General features: G+C 57.9%; 2 protein-coding genes across 3 annotated transcripts; one reads left to right on the top strand and one right to left on the bottom strand.

Moving 5' to 3' along the window:
- Nucleotides 1–168: 168 nt before the first annotated feature.
- MMS19 (MMS19 homolog, cytosolic iron-sulfur assembly component) lies at nucleotides 169–15,350 on the bottom strand. 2 transcript variants are annotated; one of them, XM_056494625.1, is made up of 31 exons: nucleotides 15,215–15,350; nucleotides 11,582–11,630; nucleotides 10,743–10,843; nucleotides 9,187–9,272; nucleotides 8,720–8,794; nucleotides 8,087–8,156; nucleotides 7,761–7,889; nucleotides 7,489–7,550; nucleotides 7,123–7,209; nucleotides 6,753–6,827; nucleotides 6,401–6,478; nucleotides 5,964–6,102; nucleotides 5,455–5,609; nucleotides 5,200–5,278; nucleotides 4,820–4,945; nucleotides 4,429–4,510; nucleotides 3,973–4,070; nucleotides 3,483–3,620; nucleotides 3,097–3,252; nucleotides 2,766–2,865; nucleotides 2,508–2,610; nucleotides 2,325–2,399; nucleotides 2,064–2,190; nucleotides 1,881–1,981; nucleotides 1,749–1,805; nucleotides 1,452–1,638; nucleotides 1,261–1,343; nucleotides 999–1,163; nucleotides 849–908; nucleotides 621–721; nucleotides 169–543 (listed from the first exon to the last, which is right to left on the bottom strand). In XM_056494625.1, the coding sequence occupies exons 1-31, from the start codon at nucleotides 15,309–15,311 to the stop codon at nucleotides 516–518; spliced, it is 3,069 nt and encodes a 1,022-aa protein (XP_056350600.1). In that variant the 5' UTR covers nucleotides 15,312–15,350; the 3' UTR covers nucleotides 169–515. The 2 variants fall into 2 exon arrangements, with proteins under 2 accessions (XP_056350600.1, XP_056350599.1); XM_056494624.1 differs by having other exon boundaries at nucleotides 5,194–5,278; nucleotides 15,215–15,311.
- UBTD1 (ubiquitin domain containing 1) lies at nucleotides 15,310–20,440 on the top strand. The gene is made up of 3 exons (XM_056494632.1): nucleotides 15,310–15,550; nucleotides 19,226–19,453; nucleotides 19,658–20,440. The coding sequence occupies exons 1-3, from the start codon at nucleotides 15,310–15,312 to the stop codon at nucleotides 20,041–20,043; spliced, it is 855 nt and encodes a 284-aa protein (XP_056350607.1). The 3' UTR covers nucleotides 20,044–20,440.
- The last annotated feature ends 1,172 nt before the right edge of the window (nucleotides 20,441–21,612 follow it).

Genomic DNA, 21,612 nt, shown 5'->3' with positions numbered 1-21,612 from the left:
GGAGTCTGTTTTTGTTATCCTGTGGGGGACATGGACTTCTGGGGATGGGAGAAGAGGGACCACAATGTTAAAAGAGGAGGGAGGGTCTAGAGCCCGCAGCATCCTAAGCTGCTCAACATACGGAAGAGCACTGAGGACCCAGTCTGAGCTGTATGGAGACCCTCAGAGCATTATCAAAACAGATATATTTATTCTTCTGGCACATGGGTTGTCACACACTACACGTGTGCACAGACCTGTCCTCTCCACTTATATGTGGCAGGGGCTGTCCACCACTGTCCCTGGCTGCAGCAGAGGGTGGGCAAGCCACAAGCAGCACAGCTACTTCCCTGCTGTGGGTGCTGGGAAGGGACTGCAGTGAGGGGTGCTGTCTGCTGGCCTGCACTCTCCAGCCCTAGCACTCAGGGCAGTCCTGGGCTCCGAGGATCCAGAAGGTCCATGGCATTGGTGGGATGACTTGGCTTAGCAAGGTGCTGGTCAGACCATTGGTCAACAGAGGGAGGGGACACAGGCGCTCACCTGCCTGGACTCCCGAGCAGGAACCTGCAGGGACAGAGATGGTGCTATCAGCCAGGTCCCCTGCACGCTGGCACCCCCTCAGCAGCTACTTCCAGACTCACCATTCTCCACGTGCTGCCACTGCTTCCTTCCGCACCAGCCTCTTTTTGTCATCCAAAGGCTTGGCCAATGCTCGGATAACTCGGCCCTTGTATGGGAGCAGCTGTAGGACAGAAGGGAATCTTCGTGAGAGAAAATAAATGGATGCTGGCTGCTCCCCAGGAGGGTTTGGAACCCCCTTGCCCCTCTCCATGAAGGAGCAGGCAGCAGGGTGCTGCAGAAGCACTTACCACTGTTGTGGGCAGACTGGTGAGGGCATGGGCACAGCGCAGGGCGGCAATGCGAACAGCCTGGAACAGACAGGGATGAGGGCAGCAGAAGGGGCAGGAGAGAGGGGGTGCACAGAGTGGAGGAAGGAAGGAAAGAAGGGGTGTACGCACCATGGTGGGGCTGGAGGTGAGGTTGAGGAACTTGGTGACCAGTGTGTCGACATGCAGGCTCATGATCTGGGGAGCTTCGAGCAGCAGTGGTTGGAGGCAGCTCAGTGTAGAGAGCTGTACTACACGATCTGAGCAGGACAAGGCCTCAAGCAGGAGGGATAGCAGCTGCAGACAGAGGGAGAACACAGGAGTCATGAGTAACCAAACCATGCAGTCCACAATGTAACAGCTCACCCTGCCTGCCACCCAGGCTGGCTCTTACCGTGGGTAGCTCTGTCACCAGCACAGGTTTGGGGAGGTGGTTGAGTACATGGGACAGGCCCTTCAGGTAATTTGCCTTCACATCTGTGGAGAGCAGAGATGGTTACAAGCAGCCTGCAGGAGGGGATGCTGGCTCAGGTCCCCTGGTTAAAGGGTCAGGAGTGGTGAGGCTGGGTTGGGGTGGCTACTGACCGGGGCCAGCCCCATGGAAGCCTTGCACCAGCTTGGGGACGTTGTCGGTGAAGAAGCGCTGGCGGAACATGATGCGCACGTTGGCATGGCAGCCCTTGTGCAGCACGTCTGGGGACTCGGCCATGAGCAGGGAGAAGCCATCGGCAGCGGCAGGGCCAAGCTCTGTATCACCCAACAGGCCCAGCAGCTGTGAGGGAGAGAACCCTTGAGACAGAGTCCTGCTGCTCGGGGTCCTGAGCCAGCCTTGTGGGAGCAAAGCAGGTTTCTTAGACACCACCCAGTCCCAACACCACCTACCTTGTCTGTCAGGCAGGAGCTCAGAGGGTGGTAGCGCAGCACCAAGGCTTTGGTCACCTGTGCAGGCAGAACAGTCAGTGCCTGGCTGGGTCCGCCAGCCCTCCTGCCCCACTCATCCAGGGCAGGCCTTACCCAGAGCAGCAAGGTGAGTGCCTGCATCTGGCGGGGCCCCTCCGCAAGGCTGGCCTCCATCCTGTTCACTGCAAGCTGCAGGACTTCATCTAGCTGCTGCCCTGGGGAGGGAAGGGACAAGCTGAGCCATTCCCCATGGCAGCAGTGGGCAGGGACACCTGGCATCTGCCCCAGCCCCCTTACCTGCTGGGTGCTTGTTCACCAGCCCTGCAAAGCATTTGGCAGCTGTGGTGGCCGTGAAGGGACAGTTGCAGGAACAGCTCAATGCCAGCAGCTCCTGGAGCAGCCATTCCTGCTGAGGGATTGCCACCTGGAAGAGACACAAAATGTGTTACGGCCCAGGGCTGCAGTTGCCCCCTCTGTCTGTCCATGGAGCTTAGTGTGGACAGAGGCTGGAGGGTGCTTGGGCAGGGCTCCTCTCCGCCCCACTCCCCATCAACATACATCACGGGGCAAAGAGCAGACGAAGGCCATGAGGAGAGCAACCAGACGTCTCTGTGCCTCCACACACTCCCCATCCTGCAAGGGAAGAACAATGTCCATGTTATCACAGTCCTTGCTGCCAGCCTGTGCAACATTCTCATTCCTGGCCCATTCTGGTATCCCAGCCCCAATCACCAAACATACCCCGAAAGGCTGGAAGGAGGATGGAAAATTGTTTTGGGGTAGGAAAGAGACCTCTCCGTCCAGAAAGAGGGGCACCACATGAGACACACTCTGGGCAGCCAACCTAGGAGAAAAAAGACATTGTAATGTGCTGCTCTGGAAGGGTCACCAGAGACCCCCCAAGGAGGAATAGGGTCACCCTGTACAGGGGGGCAGGGGGCGTGCAACCTGCTCCCTCCATGATGGAGGGCCCAGCTTCCTGCCCCAAGCTTCACTCACTCAGGGCTCAGGTGAGTGGTGGCAGCACTGATGACTGGGATCATGGCAGCCAGCACCTCTTCCTCCAACAGCGCCTTGCCTGGCAGTGTATGCATGCTCTCTGCAGGTAGTGGGAGGAATGGAACTCACTGGAGCCTGCTGTTCAGAGACAGGAGGCAGGCATAGCCCCCTGAACTCACACCAGAATGGGGCAGGGCTCTGGAACAGGGGCAGGGAGCAGTGCAGCTAACTCCTGAGAGCCATGGGTGCCAAAAGGCATCAGCAGTGACACCGACTGCAGGATCAGGGACCCTGCCTGCTCTCCCCTCTCCCACTCCAGCCCTGCACTTACCTGGCATGGCTGCCTGCACAGCCATGGCCAGCAGGCACGGCACCACTGTCTGGTGGAAGTACCAGCAGCCTTCAGCATCCTGTTGGCACTGCAGGGCCACACGGTGCAGGCTCTGGCACACAGACACCACGTCTTGGGTGTTCCTGGCCTCGGTCCCTGCGGGCACAGTCACCACTAAGTCAAACAGCCTCAACACCAGCCCCTCTTGATCTGCATCAGGACCCTGGGACAATGCAGCTCTTGTGACTCCCACTGCACCAGTGGGATTCACAGCCCATGTGTGGGTCCCTTGTATTGCTGGTATTCCAGCTCTCTCCCAGCCATCACCAGTAATGCAGTTACTACCCAGACATGCTCTGTGGAGCTGCCTGCAGCAGCTCCATTACCTTTCTGCACCTTCTGGAGATGCTGTAGCAGGACAGGGACAGTCTCCCTCACGATGCTGGTGTGGGTGGACACGGCTGCCAGGGCCTGCAGGCAGCGCTGCTGCAAGCAGTGGTGGTTGTGGGAGCTCTCCTCCCGCTCTGAAGAGGAAACACACCTCAGAGGGGGACCTGGGGACACCCCACCCAAGGGCAGTCAGGGCCCAGACCCTGCCAGGGTGGACAGGGTGAAGCAGCACAGCAAACCCAGCCTATGCCAGGCTCAAGGCACTCTGCCTGCTCTGCACTGGGCAGATCCTTCCCACAAGGGTGATCCTGGCCACACATACAGGCTGGCTACCAGACCAAGCACAGCCTTCCCTGTGCACTGGGAACCCCCCAAGGACAGCCACCAACCTACACTACATAACACAGCCCCACTGCTTGGCAGGAGCCCTATGGTGGGGGAAAGGCTTTATCCCAAAACTAGTCACCACTCCTTTCCCAGCCCTACCTGACTGCAGCTCCTCTTCAAGCCTGGGTACCATGCGTTCAGAGAAAACCTTTGGGTAGGTGGGGGCCAGGGACCCAGCTGCTTCCATTGCTGCTTCACTGCCATGGGGAAAGAGTGGAAAAGGTGATGCAAGGACTGCAAAGCCAGGGCTGCTTGTACACCAGCTGCACAGACCTGGCCAGAAGGTGTCTCCAGAACCCCATTTCTCAACAACTTGCCTTTTTCACCCTTCAGGTAGGCAGACCAGAGCCCCCTGCTTTGATAGGCTCAGAGTTTCTTATTTCCAGCCCATTAATTGTCTGGTTTATCCCATGTAGTCTTCTTGTTCAGAGAACAAGAAGGCACAAGTTCCTGTGCCTACCCTCAGACTACAGCCCCTCTCTGCAGCACAGCCAGACTTTGTTCCTCCTCCTCCCAGAGAGTGGGTGATTGCCATGATGCCAGCCCACCCCTCACCTGCTCTGGGAATCCTCTTCATGCAGAGCAAGACGGATTAAGTGATCCACAACCAGCTCCAGATCAGAAGAAGACAGGAAGCCTGGAACAAGAACCATAGAGAAATCCTACCCTTGGCCAAAGGCAAAGATGCTGGTGTGCTGGACACGATCCTTCCCCATCATCCAGGCCAGTAGCAATGCAGCAGCACACCAAATGCCAGAGATACAAGGTGCCCAGCAAAAACAGGCAAGAGAGAGACCAAATGCCCCTGGAGCTCAATGCTTGGGTAGAACATGCTGCCGCTACTCCTGTGCACTTACAGGCAGCAGGTAAGGATGTCCCAGCAGCCACCGTGTCTCTCAGAAGAGAGTGACAGTTCCCTCTGTCTCAAGTGAAAAAAGGCACCAACCTTGCAGGGAGCCCAGGACAGTCAGTGCCTTGATCCCAACCAGCTGCAGCTGCACACTGGGATCCAGCAGCGCCGAGAACACCACAGAGCAAACCGGGGCTTGGAACGACAGCAGAGCGCTCTCATCTGGAGAGAGGGGCATGGAATCACTGCCTGCATCTGCCTGTCACCACACAGCCACCATCACGGCACTTGACAGACCCTTTCTGGGGTCCTGCATTTGATACCAAATCATGCAGGGTCCCAGGACATGTCAGGGACTCACACATGCAGCCACACTGGCTAGTGAGTTCTCCTTGTCTGTCAGCATACAGGAAAGTGAGGTCAGAGCCAGTAGCCCTTGGGATACAGATGCCTGCAGAGGGAACACCCACCCTCACCTTCTTCCACATGTCCCCACTTCTGCTGGAACTCCAGGAAGCCTAGCAGCATTTCCAGGATTGTCCTCCTCTGGCTGCTCTGCAGGGACACAAAGGTGTAACCCAGATGACCGTCACTGCTGGGAGAGAGCTGCACCTCAGCCCAGCACTTCGAGGTCACAGGATGCCCAAGGGGTCTCTACCCACAGCCAGGGAAGGACATCTTCTTATCCAGCCTGCTGCCCCTGCCCTGTGGAGCCAGTGGGTGCCCCTTACCTGCGTGTGCTTGGTGTACTGCTCCAGCAGCAGGGGCAGGACGCTGCGGGTGATGCGGTGGTAGGTGCGGAGGGAGGCACCCGCTGCTGCCTGCAAGAGTTTGGCACTGGGCCACACCAGCTTCATGTCGGGCTCGCACAGATGGTGCCTGCAATCTGAGATAGGCTGGGCGTCACTGCACCGGCGCACAGCTCCTCTGCCTCGTGTGCGGGGACGCAGACGACAGCGGGGCTGCAACATGCTGCCAGGGCGCAGCTCTGAGCTACAGCACTGCCTCCCCAGCTGAGCAGCTTCCCACAGCTCCAAGCACACAGACAGTGCAGTTCCAGCAGAGATGGAAGCAGCTCAATCCCCTTGTCCTCCCTTCCTGCAGCCAATTACCTTGGAGAAGCCAAAAGTTGCTGTGAGGACTAGAAAGAGAAGAGGCTTGAAAGAGAAGAGGAAGGCAGATCTCTGCCTAGGAGGATGCTTTCAGGCCTGGCTGCATGGGGCAGGTCTCTGTTAGCTACCTTGCAGGATGCTGCTGAGGAAGGAATCCAGCAGATCCTCAGAATCAGAGCTGAGCACGGAGCGGGAGAGGCAGGCAGAGAGAGCATGCAGTGCAGCCAGGCATTCCGTCTCTATCTTCTCACTTGCTGTCTGGAACACCTGGAGGAAAGGCCATAAGAGGAGCTGAACTCCATGCTGACAACAACTGCAGGCTTCAGGTTCCCAATGCAAGCTGAAGGGCTCAGGCTCCTGCCTCATTTTCCATGTGATTTGAACATGCAGCATTGCACGCTCAAGCCACATGGACATGCTGATAGGGCTGGCCTGTCCCCTCCACTTCTGAGCTGGGGCAGTCCAAGGTCACAGGTGCAGGCTGCTGGGAGATATGGTACCCACCCAGTCCGTTGGAGAAGTGCTCAGCAGAAGCCCAGCCATAGTGGAGCCCTGCAGTACTCACCTCTCTGCGCAGGGATGACCAGAGGCTGGGAAGGAATTCCTGCAGCTCCTTCTGCCCATAGATAGCACAGCAGGCAGTCTGCAAGAGGAAGCCAGGAAAAAGCATCACAGAGAAGCCAATATCAGGAGGACACAGTGCCAGGACACTGCCCATCCTGGCAAGCTCATGCTGAGCTGCACAAATCACTCAAGAAAAACTGGAAAAAGTGATGCAGACCAAAACAGGACTCTGGAAATTGTGGCTCTGCAAGGGAAAGTCTCTGGTTGGAAGGGAGAAGGGCTCAGAGGTGGCTAGCAGCTGCCACTGCCACAGATCAGCTGTAGGCTGAAGGGAATAGGGGATCTCTCCTTACCAGAGTCTGCAGCGAGTCAAGCTTGGCACTCTGCAGTTCTGAGTCCAACTTCTCAATAAGCAGAGGGAGAAGGAACTGCAGAGAGAAGCATTTTAATTCAGCCCATCCCTTGCACCACCTTGTCCATGGTCCTGCAAGGCTGCAAGTACAGCCTCTGCCAGGAGAGCAGAGGTGAAGGGGTAGCAGCAATAGACAGCCCCTTCCCAAGGCGTCAGTCAGCACCCTCGCCATGACCAGCCCCAGCAGGAGACAGGCCTGCCCAAGTGGAACATCCTGATCCCAGGTGTTCCCATCCCACAGAGTCACAGCAGGAGCTGCCTGTGAAAGGCAGCCTGTGCTCAGGCTCAAGAATCCCCAAGGAGCTTCGTACCTCAGCAAATTGAGGCGTGGAGGCCAGTACAGCCCGGAGGCTCAGGATCAGGTCTTCCCTCTGGATTCCATGAGGATCATTGGGGGGCTGGAAAGGAAGCAGAGAGGAAGTCAGCCACCAGTCAGGAAACATCCCAACCCAGCCACCAGCCAAGGCTCCATCACTTAATCTCCAGCAAGGCAGCAGCAGTGCCAGTCACTGCAGCTAGCCTGGCACCAGCCTGTCAGCTTGAGTACCACAGCTCACACTGCCCAGCCAAGACCCTTGGCCACCTTCTCATCCCATTCCCTGGAAGGGACATAACCCCCTAAAAAAACACCAGAAAGAAATAAAGAATAGGCTGTGGCACATAGCAGACTCACTCACTGGAGTAAAATCAACAGGGAAGTAGCAGGATGTAACTTCAAACAGCTCCTCCACAAAGGGACCTGCAGACAGAGGATAGAGGGGGTGAGCAAAGACATTGGGCAAAAAAAGCACAGCAGCTATGTTTAGCACCCACAACAGGGTGGCTCTGCAGCTTTTAAAGCATGTTAGGAATCACCCCAGGCTGGTCAGACCCTAGAGCCATCCCTCCAAAGGCTCAAAGAAAAGGGACATGTCTCCTAGCCAGCTCTGCATGGCAGGTTTAGGCTCACCCAGGGCATAGTCCTTGGCAATGAGATCACGCACAATCTGGAAGGCCACCAGCAGATTGCGGGGATCCTTCTCCCCATCCATGACCTGGATGAAGCCGAAGGTGAAGTTGGCACCCAGGCCTTTCAGCTCTGCAAAAAGAAGGAGAGTGAGCAGGTGCAGGACATCAAACCTCACAACATGGCATTAAATCAGCTGAGTTGCCCCAGCTCCCACAGTCCTTTTGCAGGTCTCCCAGGCAGAGCCACAAAGCCCTTGGAGAAGGTGAAAGTGAGTAATTTTCCCAGCCTCAGCAATCCCAGAGTGGCTCTGGCATCTGCCTCCTCACCTTCCTCCCTGGTGCTCATGAAGTTGGTGATGATGCTGTACACTGTGTGGCGGTCCAGCTGCATCAAGGACTGAAGAGAGGAGCAGACCAATCAAAACCATCCTCTACACATGGCAGCACAGCTACCCACTACACCACAGGCAGCACACATGCCCTTGAGAGAGAGAGCAGGACGCCCAGCAGCTCAGCTGCTGCTTCCTGGCACAGAGATCCCATTTATCACATGCAAAGTGTGCACATGCCTATGCAATGGCACATGAACGTGACTGTGTCCCATCACTGCATGAATGCACTATCAGTCACACCAGGGCCATGCATGCTGCCCAAGGCACTGCCAGCAAAAACAATCTTAAATGTGAGGACAACTGGACTGGGGGCACTTAAACACAGCCTGGAGAATGGAGCAAAAGGAAATAATTCCCCTAGGGCTGAGAAAAGAGAGGACAAGGGCCAAACAGGATTCTTGGCTGCTGTCTGTCTCTCACAGTCTCTCTTGCAGTGAGCCAAGCTGTGTCTAGTCTCTGCAGAAGCACTGCACTGTGCAGAATGTGGCCAGTCCTCAGGGCAGGCAGGCCATCCCCAGACATACAGGGAACAGAGATCAAGGACAGGATAGGAAATCACATTGCTCACCTGCACGTGTACCTCTTGGAAGATGGCTTTGAGCACAGACACTGCTAGCCCTGGGGACAGCACTTCACACATGCTCTGGGGACAGGAAAAGCAAGAATAGAATACCATGATGGCAGTTCCATAACGGAGCTCCTGCAGGATCCTCTTCCACAACAGGGAGAGCTCACCATCCCCTCCCCAGACAAACCAGGACAAGATGCCCATCATCTATGCTGCTCCCCAGTGTGGTCAGGGAATCCTTGTCCCAGTACCAACACAGGGCAGGAAATTAAGGCAGTTTCCTATCCCCAGCTCCTTCACAAGAGGCACAGCAGGAGAATAGAGGAGACAGGGCAATGTTGCCAGATGGGCTGGCAGCCCAGCTGGGCGCTGCTCAACACACTGCTCCAACCCATACCCAGGTGTTGCAGCTCCCTGACACTGCTCTGGAATGCATTTCAGCACTGTGGCTGGGGGGGTGAGCTCACCAGTGCCCGGAGTCCCTGGAGCACCGAGGGAATCACCAGGTGATGATCCTGCAGCCGGCTCTCATAGAACAGGACCAGATGCAGCACTGTCAGAAACAGACACCAGTGTGTGTTAGCCCTAGGAAACGCAGCTGCTGGGTGCTGGCCCCAGCTCGACCACAAGATGATGGATTAAGAGTGAGCACCTCTTGCACTGGTGAATGGAACAAACTGCTGCTGTTGGGTGCACCCACCTGGCTCCAACACCTTTAGCCTCTCCTTGTATGCAGCCCACACCTAACTGCAGCCGGGCAGCAGCCACCTCTGCTGCAGAAGTGCTGGAGCTACCCAAGATGCATTTGTCCTGGCCTGTCCAGACATGTGGATGCAGACACCAGCAGCAGAGTGGCAGTCTGCTCAGTGGAGGCTGGAGGATGTTACGGGGTGGGGCACAGGGCTGGGGCAGGAGTTCTGGCTTCCTCGAACTTGGCTCCACAACACGTTCCTGGCCCCTGAGTCACGGCCACGGGCGCCTGCACACCCCAGCCCTGGGGAGTGGTAGCAGGAAGCAGACTGGAAGAGCCGGCTAGCAGCATCCTGTGCCCACAGCTGCTGCAGAACCCAGCCCCCCAGAAGGCAGCCTGACGCAGCGCTTGAGAAATTAACTGCGTGAGCAGGGGCACGAGGCTCTAACACAGCTCATTCCCCTTGCTCAGATGCCCTGAGTCTCTTTTCTCCTTCAAGCATCCCCACTGAACCTCTCTACTTCTGGCTGCCCCTCCAGAGCACCCCAGTTCCCATCAGTCATCACACCTGACTCTAGCTACTGCAGTAGATAAGGTTTATGCACACCTGCTCTCAGCCCTGCCTGGCTACAGTCAAAGAGAGCCAAATTCCAAGGACTAAGCATCTTTTACTTCCATCCTCCACCTTACTTACTAGCTGTCTAGCCAGGCTGCTGGCATAAGTTCAGCTTCCCATCTGCAAGGTCCCCAAGCCAAAGCTTGTTAGCCCTTACTGGCTTTCCCACTGCCAGCCAGCTGCTATGGGGCATTTAACAGAGGCAGACCTTCTCCTTGCTTCCATGAACAGGGTATCTTCCCCCCCCCCCAACACCAGTCCCCCACTCCATTCTCATCCTTACACTGATCTCCCCTCCTCCCCAGGCCTCAGGCTTCCTCCTGAGTAAACCTAGTCAGGGTGCAGGGCTGCAGTGTGATTTGGTGTGTGAAAGACAGTCTTCCTGCTCTGAATCATCACCCAAGGATTCTGGCATACAGATGCATCCCCAAGACATCTCACATGGCACTGAGCACACCTGGGTGTGCAACACCCACCCACTGTCAGAGGACCCAGCTGTCCAGGGATTTGGTGTGTTCAGTGTCCTGAATTGTGTGGTGAGGCTGGCAAAAAGGCTGCAGCGTAAAGCCTCGTGCCCTCCTTGGACTTTGACTCTTAGGGACATGTACAAAGTTGTCACAGTGTTAAATCAATCCTTTTGCCAAGTTCAGGACAGACACTTTAATGGCACAGGCTTTGTCCCCAGTCAGGCACTCAAGGGTTAGAAAAGCCCATACCTTCCTTCTCCTGGAGCAGGGAGTAACACTGGAGCAGGACTTGTGACAACAGCTGGATGCCTCGCCCTCGTGTCCGAGGATCTGTGTTCTCCAGAGAAAACCTAGGCCAAGAGGGGAGAAAGCCCAAGAAGCCTGTTGTGAGCACGTACATCCAAGCAGGAAGCCTGTCCTGAGCAGGCACATTACAAACACAAAGAGGTGGTGCTCAGTGGGCCCAATCATGCCTGACTTGCTGGGACAGTGGAAACAGACTCCTCTCTCCCTGTCTGTGCTGCATGTGTGCACTCAGCCCCAGAACCATGCAGAAAGAAATCCAAGTTCTCAAGTCAGACCAAAGAAATTGCTCTTGCACCATGTTCCCAAGATCACAAGTATCAAAAAGGGTAAAGCCTCTTACAGTGAGGCAAACCCAGCTCCCAACTTGGGAGAAATGAGCCTAGGCCATGACAGTTCGGAGACAAAAGCAGAAGCTGAGTGCCAGCCAACTTGTGACATGGTGTTGTGCAGCTCTGTGCTCAGGCAGCTCCTGCTGGGGACAGCCCCAACTGAAAAGTGCCCTGCAGCTTGCTGCCTGCCACAACATCTCCCTTTTGTCCTGGGAGAGCATCAAGAGCTGCTCTGGCCTTGTTCTTTCCCAAAGAGTTCCCATATCCAGGGAGGGCAAAGCACTGCTCAAGCCCCATGCTCTGAGCAGACAACATCCTGCCCACTGCAATGTGTCATCCAGTGCTGAAACTCATCCTGGATGAGCACACTTGTCCTTCTAAGTATGCCTCCTTGTGGAAATGTCCCCTGCAAGGCCCTTACCCGATGTATTACTTGCATCAAGCTTTTCTTACCCCAGGGCTTCCACAAGCTGCAGCACTGTCCACCTTCCATCTTTCACCCCTGGAGAAAGGACAAAAAGAGAGTGAACCAGAGAGATCATGCAGGCATGTTACTGGGTATGGATGCTGAGGAGCATCCCAGCACTGCAATGGGAAAGGCTGGTTGATGCTGACTCCTCACTAAGCACCAAGGGAGCCATGTACACTTAACTGATGGAGCTGCCTCCAGCCCAGCCTGCAAACACTCCTGAGACTGACAGCTGAGAGGAGACAGCCAAGGGAGAACTTGCCTGCATTTTGCCTCACTCTCTCCCTGCAGCATGGTTGTATGTGTGGCTCCTAAGAGAAGTCTTGCTGTGCTCCACTTCACTGAGATACTAAAACCCCCTTCTCTAATGTGAGCATGCTGTAAGAGACAAGAGGGCAGCCCTCCAGGTGCTTCCTGACGGAAAACTGGCTGAACAAGCAGCACAGACACTAGTGATCAGTCAGTTGCCCACCTTGGCTCCATCACCTCCATGCTGTGCTGAGCAAGAACTGCACAAACTTCTTCCAAGATGGAGGGCAGGGAGAAAGGCACTTTTGTGGTCAGAGGAAGATAAAATACTGGGATTCCTGGAGTCTGTTTCCAACTCTGGCTCAGATTCCTTGCCAGGCTGCCTCATTCACCTCCTGCCTCTGTATTCTTGCAACTTGACTGGGAGAAGAGTCACTCCTCAGAAGGCTATGGTAAGGACTTGCTTGCTGCACCTTACAAGAACCTTGACAAAGGGCAGGTTCCATTCCTGCCACCCATTTCCAGTGTGGCACCTCTGCAAAAGGAAAGCTCTGTGTACACTCTCTGCTCACACATGGGGTGGCAGGCAAGGGACTGCCTTACCTTCAGACTCCCTAACCTGCAGCTCAGGTGTCAAGAGACATTGCTGGAAAACAAACAGCACCCCTCACTCTCTGCCTGGACAAAACAGCATTCCACCACAAAACAAAACCAAATCACCTGGCAGTCAGTGAGACTCACAGTCTTTGCCCAGGGGCACTTCTGGGCACTCTGAAGGGACCCTGCTCATCTCTCCACCCTGCTGAACCTACACGACTGACAGGGCACTCACCCTCTCAGAAGCCCAAAGGTTTCATTAAGGGCTTTCCCAGGCCTTGCTCCAGCTAATATCTTCTGCTGTTGCAAGCACTTACTGTCTTTTCCTAAGCAGTTAATTCCAGTATTAAGACACACTGCTCATCACAGAGCTGTCTCTAGGGATGGGATGACAGTGTTTTCTGACAGTGTGTTCTGACAGCAGGAAGTCCTGACTCCAGAGACAAAGCTTTCAATCCTGCCTGGCGCAGCAGGGAGAGGGAGCCTGAACTGAGAAACGGAGCAGATAAGGAAGCTGCATGGAAAAAGAACTGAGCAGGTCTCAGAATTGACAGGCACAAACTGAACAGAGGGCACCCTCAGAGACAGCCATAACGTGCTGGCAAAATGTCTTGCAGAATAACAACAGTGAAACAGCAAGCAGATGCTGTGCGCCAGCCAAAGCAGAGTGGGCTGCAGAGAGAGCCTGGATGGCCCCTCCACACCCAGCATCCAAATATCTCGATCTGCAAGCTCATGAAAAGCCATTGTGCCTCTGCATCATCACAGGAAAAGGCTGGGACAAACACCATCTCTGTGGCCAGGTGCTCTGCCTCTCTGTGTCTGCAGAGAGCAAAAGCAGCTCTACACAAAGCCTCTGGTTCCCTACTCAACAAGAAAGAGCTGCAGTGTGATGGACAAACCACAGTCAGATACTGATTCTTCTGTGATCAGCAGCAGAGAGGTCAGCAGCTCCTTTGCTCAGCTCAGCCAGGGAGCTCTCTCTGCTCTCAGGGACCCAGGTGTGACCAGCTTTGCTTCACATGGTGTGGCCACCTCTCCCTGGCACAGCCTGCGAGCGTGGCGTGCTTGTGGCCAGCACTGCACAGGCCACAGCATGAGCACCAGCACAGCTAATTGGACCTGCCTCATCAGCATGGCAGGCACAGTGGTGAGCCCCTGAAACTGCTGCCTCCACATCTGGCAGCAGCACGTAAGCCCCAAGGTTAATTAGGCACTTTGAATCCGTTTACCAGGAGGGACTGCCTTGTTATTCTGGGATTCCTGCAGTTCCCAGAGATTCAACAGAAGCAAGCTATTCACTCTGTGCTGGACTGCTACTCTGAACCAACCTGCTCTCCTAACAGGTCTGTCCCCCTTTCAGTGTCCTTCTAGGTATTAGTCACTTCTGGAGGCCTTCCATTCTTGTTTCCCTCACACCCTCAAAATGTGAGCACAATGTTCACAGGGAATATGAAATGGATTCTATAATAGCAGTATCTTTCTCTCCCCATTTTTTAAGAAAGATGAATTCAGACTCCTCCTGCCACTCAGTGATCCATGCAGCCCAACCTGCCTGTGACAGCACCAATGCCTTTCTGCCACTTGCCAAGTTACGCTCATTTTAGTCCTCAGCAACAAACTGGGGAAGCTCAATGTATTTGTTATAGCAATTGCACAATGGCCATGAGCTTAGAAAAGACCTCCCCTTTTGCTCAAGGATACACAGTGCAATTTAATCCTTTCTGATGTGTGGTTCTGTATGAGGTCAGAGGGGCTCAAGGACACTTGCCAGGCCCACTGTTTGTGAAGGTGGGTTTGTCACAAGAGCCACACGGCTGAAAAGAGCTGGGGGGAGCAATTATCTTTGTTTGTCTTCCAAGAGACAAAGCTGTCTCCAGGCACTTCTGTAACATGGCATCAAGTGACAACAGCAGTTGTAAGGTTATCCTTCCCCGTCAATACGAAATGTCAGAGACTGTGCAACCCTTCTGCAACATCTTGAATGTCACATAGTTTAGTGAATTCCTCCAAATTTCTTTTGCGTTTTTTTCACTCTGTGCTACATGGGCCACCGGGTTACCTTTGTGTTTTGCCAGCTCATCTCATCACCAAGACACTACAGAGCAGTCCACAAACCATCAGGCTTTGGGAAAGGTCTATAAGCTACCTATCTGTGTAATGTAACACATACAGATAGCCCTTCTCGGCTCTCTGAGCTCCTTCCTAAAACATGCTAAAGTCACTGCCTACAAATACCAAATTACCACCTTATCCTTAGAAGGCCACATCCCTGAAGCTGTAACTTCCCTAATGCAACAAAGTCACTTAATTGCCGTTCCAAAGAGAAGGCCAAATTATCGGACAAAAGCAAACGCCTCAAGCCCTGCTAGGAAAGAGGGAGAAACCACAGTGAGGGTACTCTGCACGGTCCCTCAGCAAGGCCATAAGCTCTCTTCCCACTGTCGATTTCTGTGCCACCCACATCTGCACCGCTCCTGGAGCCCCTCACCTCGCGGCTGTCCCACTCCTCCCGCACATTTCCTGGGCAGCTCCGAGCTGCAGGCCCTGCCCTGCCCTGCCCATTCCCACGGGCCGTGCCCTGCCCTGCACGGCAGCCTCACAACCCACAGACACGCTCCGTCCTGCGCCTCCACACCCTACCCAGCCCTGCCCAGCCCAGCCCCGCAGCCCCACGCTTCCTCCCAAACCCCTCCCCACACCGCCACGACCCGCCCGTGCCCACGCCTGCCCCAGGCCCAGTCCCGCCCCGCCCCGCCCCCGCGCGGTACCTGCCGCCACCTCCGCGGCGCGGCCGTCCTGCTGCCCGGACACGAAGTCCCGGACGGAGGCGGCGAGAGCCTCCCCCGCGGCCCCGGCCGCCGCCATGACACCCGCGCGCAGGGCCGCGGCCCGGCCCCCCGCCCCGCCTGCGCGTGCGCGGGGGCGGTGCCGGCGGTCACGTGCGGCCCGGGGGCGGGGCGGCCCCGCGCGCACGGGCGGGCGCAGCGCGCGGCCGGCGCGGCCCCGATGCCGAGCGCCGCCGGTCGGCCCCGCCATGGGCGGCTGCGTGGGGCGGCAGCGCCGGGAGCGGCCCGCTGCCGGCGGCAACACCCGCAAGCGAGCAGGTGAGCGGCGATCGTCCCGGCTGGGCACCCCCGCCGTCGCGGGCACTGGGGCGGGGGGGTCCCGTGTCTTTTTGGGGGTGGCGCGGGAGGAACGTGGGCACCGGAGAGGCGCAGTCCGCCACGGGACAGATCCCCCTCGCACAGCCCCAGGAGGCGCGCTGTGTGCTCGGGGCTCCGGGAGCCTGGGGATGCCGGTTCGGTGCGCGGCCTCGGGGGCGGACAGGAACCGTGGCTCCCGTCCCGGCGCCCGGAGGTTTTGCAGGGTCAGGGCTGGGGTCCGCAGCGCATCCCGCCGACCCCTGCCAGTTCCCGGCTGCTCCCGGGAAGCGCTGTCCTGAGAGGACCGCAGGGTGCCGGATGCCCCCGGTCTGGGCTGGGCAGCGTCCCCCGGCACGGCGCGTCCTGCGAACGGCAGGGTCCTGCCTGCTCGGGGTCGGTGCTGACCCGTACACCGGGCGGCTGCCGGCGGGCGCGACCCCGTTCCCGCTGTCCGGGGGCTTCGGGAGCGCGGTAGGGCAGGGAGCGGCTGCCCGGTCCGGAGAGCAGCGGCGGGGCCGGTGCAGCCCCGCGGCCCCCGGAGTTACTGGCAGCCGAGCACCCGGGTGCCGTGAGGCGCTTCCCCGTGCTGCCGTGCCGGAGGGTTCCGGGGGCCGTGGGGACGGGCTCGGTGGACTTTCGGCGGAGAAGCCGTGGGCTGGTAGGATGAATCACGCCTTTCCCTTGCCGGTGCCGTCGCAGCCGGTAATTACCGTGTTTATGGCAGAGCGGCAGTGGGCGGCGGGAGAGGAGGGGCAGGAAGCCCGGGACGGGACGCCTCGGCACTCGCCTGCAGCTGGGATGAGGGAGGGAAGAGCTTTTTCCGTGGGACGGTGCCCGCTGCTCCGGCAGCGCGTGCGGGGGGCCGGGGCTGCTGGGCCAGGCTGTGTCCGTGCCGGTGCCCTGGGCAGCGCCCCCACCGGCCTGGGCTCCGGGTGTGCCAGCCTGCCCCGGGGATGCCCTGCTGGTATGGACTGGGGTGATAGCCCCCCGATTCCGACATGCTTTGCCCCCCAGAGGTGCCTTTTTACGGGTATCAGTGGGGTCTGGGGTCCCTGGCTGACTGTTCCCTCTGCTTGGTGGCATGTGGGGCCACTGCCTTGTAGCTCTGGCTGTGACGGGGCATGGGGTCAGATCCCAACATCAGGATTTGTGTGATCCCCTCCTGTGCCAGGCAACAGCTGACTGCAGAGCCTGTGTCTCCATCCCGACTTGTTCTCCTGGGATGGGTCATGGTCCCTTCCTGATATTCTGCTGACAGTTGCTGCTGCTGCTTTCTTGCAGTATGTCTCTTCCTGGGAGAGCAGGGCTATCCCTTATGCCAGGACACTGGTGCCACCAGCCCATGGGAGCTGCTCAGCAGATAGTGGAGGATGAAGCAAGACTACAGCTGCCCTCACCAGCACTGTGGGGACACTGCCCTGGGCCAGCAGGTCCCAATACAAGGACCTACCATCAGTGAGGAGGGGGGCTCTTCCTGCCCACCTCTGCTGCCACAGGGGCCCTGCTAAGCAGCCCACCTGCCTGGCAGCTCCTGCCCTGGCTAGGGCTCACAGGACTCCTCGTGGGTCCTGCTAGTGCTCCTAGCAGCAGGTGACAGCACTGTCCCTGGGGTAGCCAGCTTACTGCAGCAGGAGCTGGGGATGCCCGTGGCACACAGCATCCCAACCCTGCCTGGCTCAGGAGTGGACCAGCCAGCACTGCTGGAAGCAGTGGTGTGTGCCATCTGGCTGACATCTTCTCCAGGGCCTCCAGGACCTGTCAGCTGGAGCTGCCTAAGGCTCCTGCGGGCAGGGAGCAAGCTCAGGGCAGGGAAGCCTTCGGGTCACATACTCCAGCCTGGGGGTTCCTCATCCAGGCACTGTGGGGGGCTGAGCCACGGGCAGGGTGCTGCAGGCACAGGGCAGGAGGCAGCAGGCTGCAAGCCAGATCCTGTTGGCTCGAGTCCGGGCACAGTGAGCGGATGGACCTGTCTGGTGGTGCTGCCGGGGAGAGTTGCACAAGGGGCCAGGAATAGAGCAGCAGGAGGTGATTAGAAGGTGCAGGCCCAGCTGGGCGGTAGCAATAAATAGATGAGGCTTAAGCCCCTGCCTACCTGTGTAAGGCTGCTGGGCATGCCTGTACACACGAGGCAGCCGCAGCTGACCCCCCAACTCCAATCCTGCTGCCTCTCCTGGCCCAGCCTCTTCCCTTTGCTGCAAGCAGATCTGGGGGAATGGTGCTGCCTGGGAGTGCTGGCCAGGCGTCCTGGCTCTGAGGACATGTGCCCCAGCCTGGTGGCCACAGCAGCACAGGGGCATGATCTCAGACATGTCCTTCAGGCTGGCTGTGGACACTTCACCACTGCCCTCCTGGGGCAGGTGTTGCCTCTGACCTTGCTGTGTCCTGTGGTGCTGCAAATCCCTCTGGCCCAGCACCGTGACTGCTGAATTGGCAGCACTGGCTGCAGCCGGCTGCCCTTGCTCCTCCGGGGATGTGGGCAGGATGCTGCCTGCCAGGGATGCTCTGTGTCCAGCCCTGGGGTAACTGAGCACCTGTGCCCCTTGGGGACCCCTGAGGTGGGTGCTTGCTATGAAACAGACACTGTGCTGGCTCTAATGGTCTTGGGTAGGGTGAGGCAGCGCTGGTACAGTCAAAAAGGTCATGTAGTGCCTTGTGTCACCATACACTTGCTCAAGAGCAGCTGCCTGGGGAACTTGGCCCAGCCCACAGCTGGCAGTAGTGGCTGTCTCCAGTGGTGTGTGGCATCACCTTGCCTGGCAGGTCACTGTGTGGGCACAGGCATCTTCCTGCCCAGCTGGAACCTCACTTTCCCCTCATCCTGTCCCCACAGGAGGGGTGCTGCCTGGCCAGCTCAGGGAGAGGGGTGACAGGAAGGAGCTGTTATCATTCATTGTCCTCAGCTCAGCTGGGAGTGACAACTCCTTCCTGCCCCACGTGTCTGGGCTGGCCGTGGGGCCGATGTGACAAGCCTGTTCCCACAGGGCCACTGCCCAATGTAGTGAGGTCATGGTGATCTGGGACTGGCATTGGGGATCCCTGGGCAATCCTGGCTGCTGAAGGTCCTTGGGGATGTGGCTAGGGCCTGTTTTGTGGAGAGCCAGCTCAGTTCAGCCCGTTGCTGGGGCAGCTGCAGTCTGGCAGCGACGCCCTCTGTCCCCCTGATGCCCGAGACACTGTGTGCCTGCTGTCTTGCCTGCAGCTGTCATCCCGGGGTGACAGAGGGGACGGTGAAGTCCTGACCCCCCCTTTGCTGCCACTCAGCCTCTGTAATCTCCTTCTCGTTCCGACTCACCGGCTTATTTCCTGGCTAATTCCCCAACCTATAAATACTGCTCTGCCTCAAAGGGCCCCGAGGCCCTGTGACCACCCTATGGGGTAGCAACTGGTCCCCCAAACAAGGAAGCAAGAACCCTTGCCCCCTCTGAGGGCAAAGCATGTCACTTAGGGGAGCAAATGCTGTGGGGCCAGCGGGATCTTGGGCCGGGCTAGCTTTAGCCCAGCTACCCCTGGCTACATTGGGAGCTGTTCTTCACTGGATTGGGTGATTCCTATCATGAGGGGTCACCCTATGGGGAGGTGGGGAGCTCAGGATCCAAGAGGAAGCCCTGTCCTTTGGCTGAATATCCCCCTCTGCAGGCCGCAATGAGCCCCTGAAGAAGGAGTGTCCCAAGTGGAAGAGTGACTACCCCATGACGGATGGGCAGCTGCGCAGCAAGCGGGATGAGTTTTGGGACACGGCACCCGCCTTTGAAGGCCGCAAGGAGATCTGGGATGCCCTGAAGGCAGCTGCCTATGCTGTAGAAGCCAATGACCACAGCCTGGCCCAGGCCATCCTCGATGGAGCCAGCATCACCCTGCCCCATGGTGAGGGTCTGCATTGGGGGTTTGGGTGGGGTATGTGCTGAGTCCCCCATATCTGTGCGCATGGAAGTCCCAAGCTGGAGAAAAAAGGGGCTCTCTGCCATCCAGAGCTCAGCCCAGCCAAGCGGAGTAAGGCAGGCTGTGCCACGCTGCTTGGGGTGGCCCACGGGGATGCCCACCCTTAGCATCTTCTCCTGCTGTCCCCAGGGTCCCTGACGGAGTGCTATGATGAGCTGGGTAACCGGTACCAGCTGCCCGTCTACTGCCTTGCACCGCCTGTGAACCTGATCCTGGAGCGGAGCGAGGAGGAGGCGGTGGAGCCGGCGGAGCCTCTGCCCAGCGCCCGGCGGGAGTTCACGCTCAAGGTGCGCCTCTCCACCGGCAAGGACCTGCGGCTCAGCGCCAGCATGAGCGACACCATCGGGCAGCTGAAGAAGCAGCTGCAGGCTCAGGAGGGCATTGACCTGGCCTGGCAGCGGTGGTTCTTCTCAGGCAAGCTGCTCACTGACCGCACACGACTGCAGGAGACCAAGATCCAGAAGGATTTTGTTGTGCAAGTGATTGTCAACCAGCCCCTCCCACCCAGGAACTGAGCCACCCCCTACTGGTTGAGGGGAGAGGGCAGGGGGCTGGGGGACAGTGGCACCTCTGGGGATCCCCTGTGCTGTGCTCCGGCCCATCCGGAGCTTCTGCTGCTCCCCCGTGGGGCTGCCCTCCACATTGGTGATCCCCAAGGAAGGTCTGCGTGGGGCTGTGCCACCACAGTGGCTCCCCTTGGCTGGAGACACGGGCAGGCGCCGTGTTTGCTAAAGGAGGTTCGAGACCAAATGTCTCTGGGGCTCCTCTGCCAGGCTGTGCCGGCAGAGAGAGGCTGTGACCCACTGGGCTCTGGCTTCCCCCTGGCCAGGAGACCCGTGGGGTGCTGGGGTGGGTGGAGATGTCTCCCCTCTGTACATAGTCTGTATTTATCAATAAAGCCTTTTCATCCTTCCTCTTGCCTTGGAGACTTGGGGGGGCTATAGCCCAGAGCCATGGGAGGTCCCTGTGCCTGTCCTGTATCTGCTCCTGTATCAGAATGTGCACAGGGTGGTCAAGGGTAGCCTGGACAACCCAGATCTGTTCCCTAGTGCCACCCTGACCCGGTCCTGCCAACCCTGACTTTTCCTGCCAGGACTCTTCCCCAGCATTGTTCCATTGTCATCCCAGCTGCTTCTCAATGTGGGGTCACCACCTCCCTTTCCTGGTGCTTACCCTCTGGAGATTTAAGCTTTTGTCTGCCCTTGAACTAGGTGGGACAGTCTGTGGAGGGGAACAGTTCCAAAACAGTTCCTTCTTGACCACCATGGCCTGCCCTGGTGAAAATAGTGCCTTTCTATTGTGGGAGGCTGTGGCACCCATGGGACAGGACATCCAAAGATGGCCCTGGGAACTGCCCAGGAGGGTAACAGTGACGTGTAGCTGTCCATCCTTCCCCCAGTCTTGTGCTGGTGGATGGTGCCCAGCGCATTAACTGTCCCAGCACAAGGCAGTGTTGGCCTCATCTTACGAGGGGGGAGTGCTCAGGAGGCTTGAACAATGTTCCTGCTGCCGGGAATAGCTGCCGGCTCTGCCTCTTTGGCCCCACGTGAGGCCAGTCTCCTGCTGTCAGGCTGCCATGTGCTGTGGGGGAGGCCAGGCAGCCTTGGGGACCCTGGCAGGGCTGTTCAGAATGTTCCACACCTGAGGTCATCCTCTAAAGCAGCACAGAGAGGCCATGACTCCTGGCATGCCATGCTGCCTGCTGCTGACTGAGAGGCTTGAGAGAACTCATTGCCTCCCTTTGGGGTAGGCAGGCCCCCCCAGGCCCCTGCCCTGCCCAAGGTGCCAGGGAGCCTCGGGCAATGTTGGTGGCTGCAGCAGCATCTGATTGCACAGAGATGGGATGATGGGAGCATCTTGCTTGCCTGGGGTGGGTGGCACAGACATAGGTGCCATGCCTGTGGGATGACCCTGGATCATGTCCCTGCTCTGCTGAGCCTCTCTTGACTGGCTGTCACAGGTTCTGCACACCGCAGCTCCCCATAACAAGCACAGGTGTCCTGGCCAACCTGGGGTGTGGGGGGGGTCTCTTTAAGAGGGTGTAGGGCTGGAGAGGTGAGTCAGGGCCGCCAGAAAGCAGGAGG

The sequence above is a fragment of the Oenanthe melanoleuca genome, chromosome 6 (assembly GCF_029582105.1).
Source record: "Oenanthe melanoleuca isolate GR-GAL-2019-014 chromosome 6, OMel1.0, whole genome shotgun sequence".
NCBI lineage: Eukaryota > Metazoa > Chordata > Aves > Passeriformes > Muscicapidae > Oenanthe > Oenanthe melanoleuca.
Note: the sequence above shows the minus strand (reverse complement) of the source record. Positions and strands in the feature narration are given on the sequence as shown.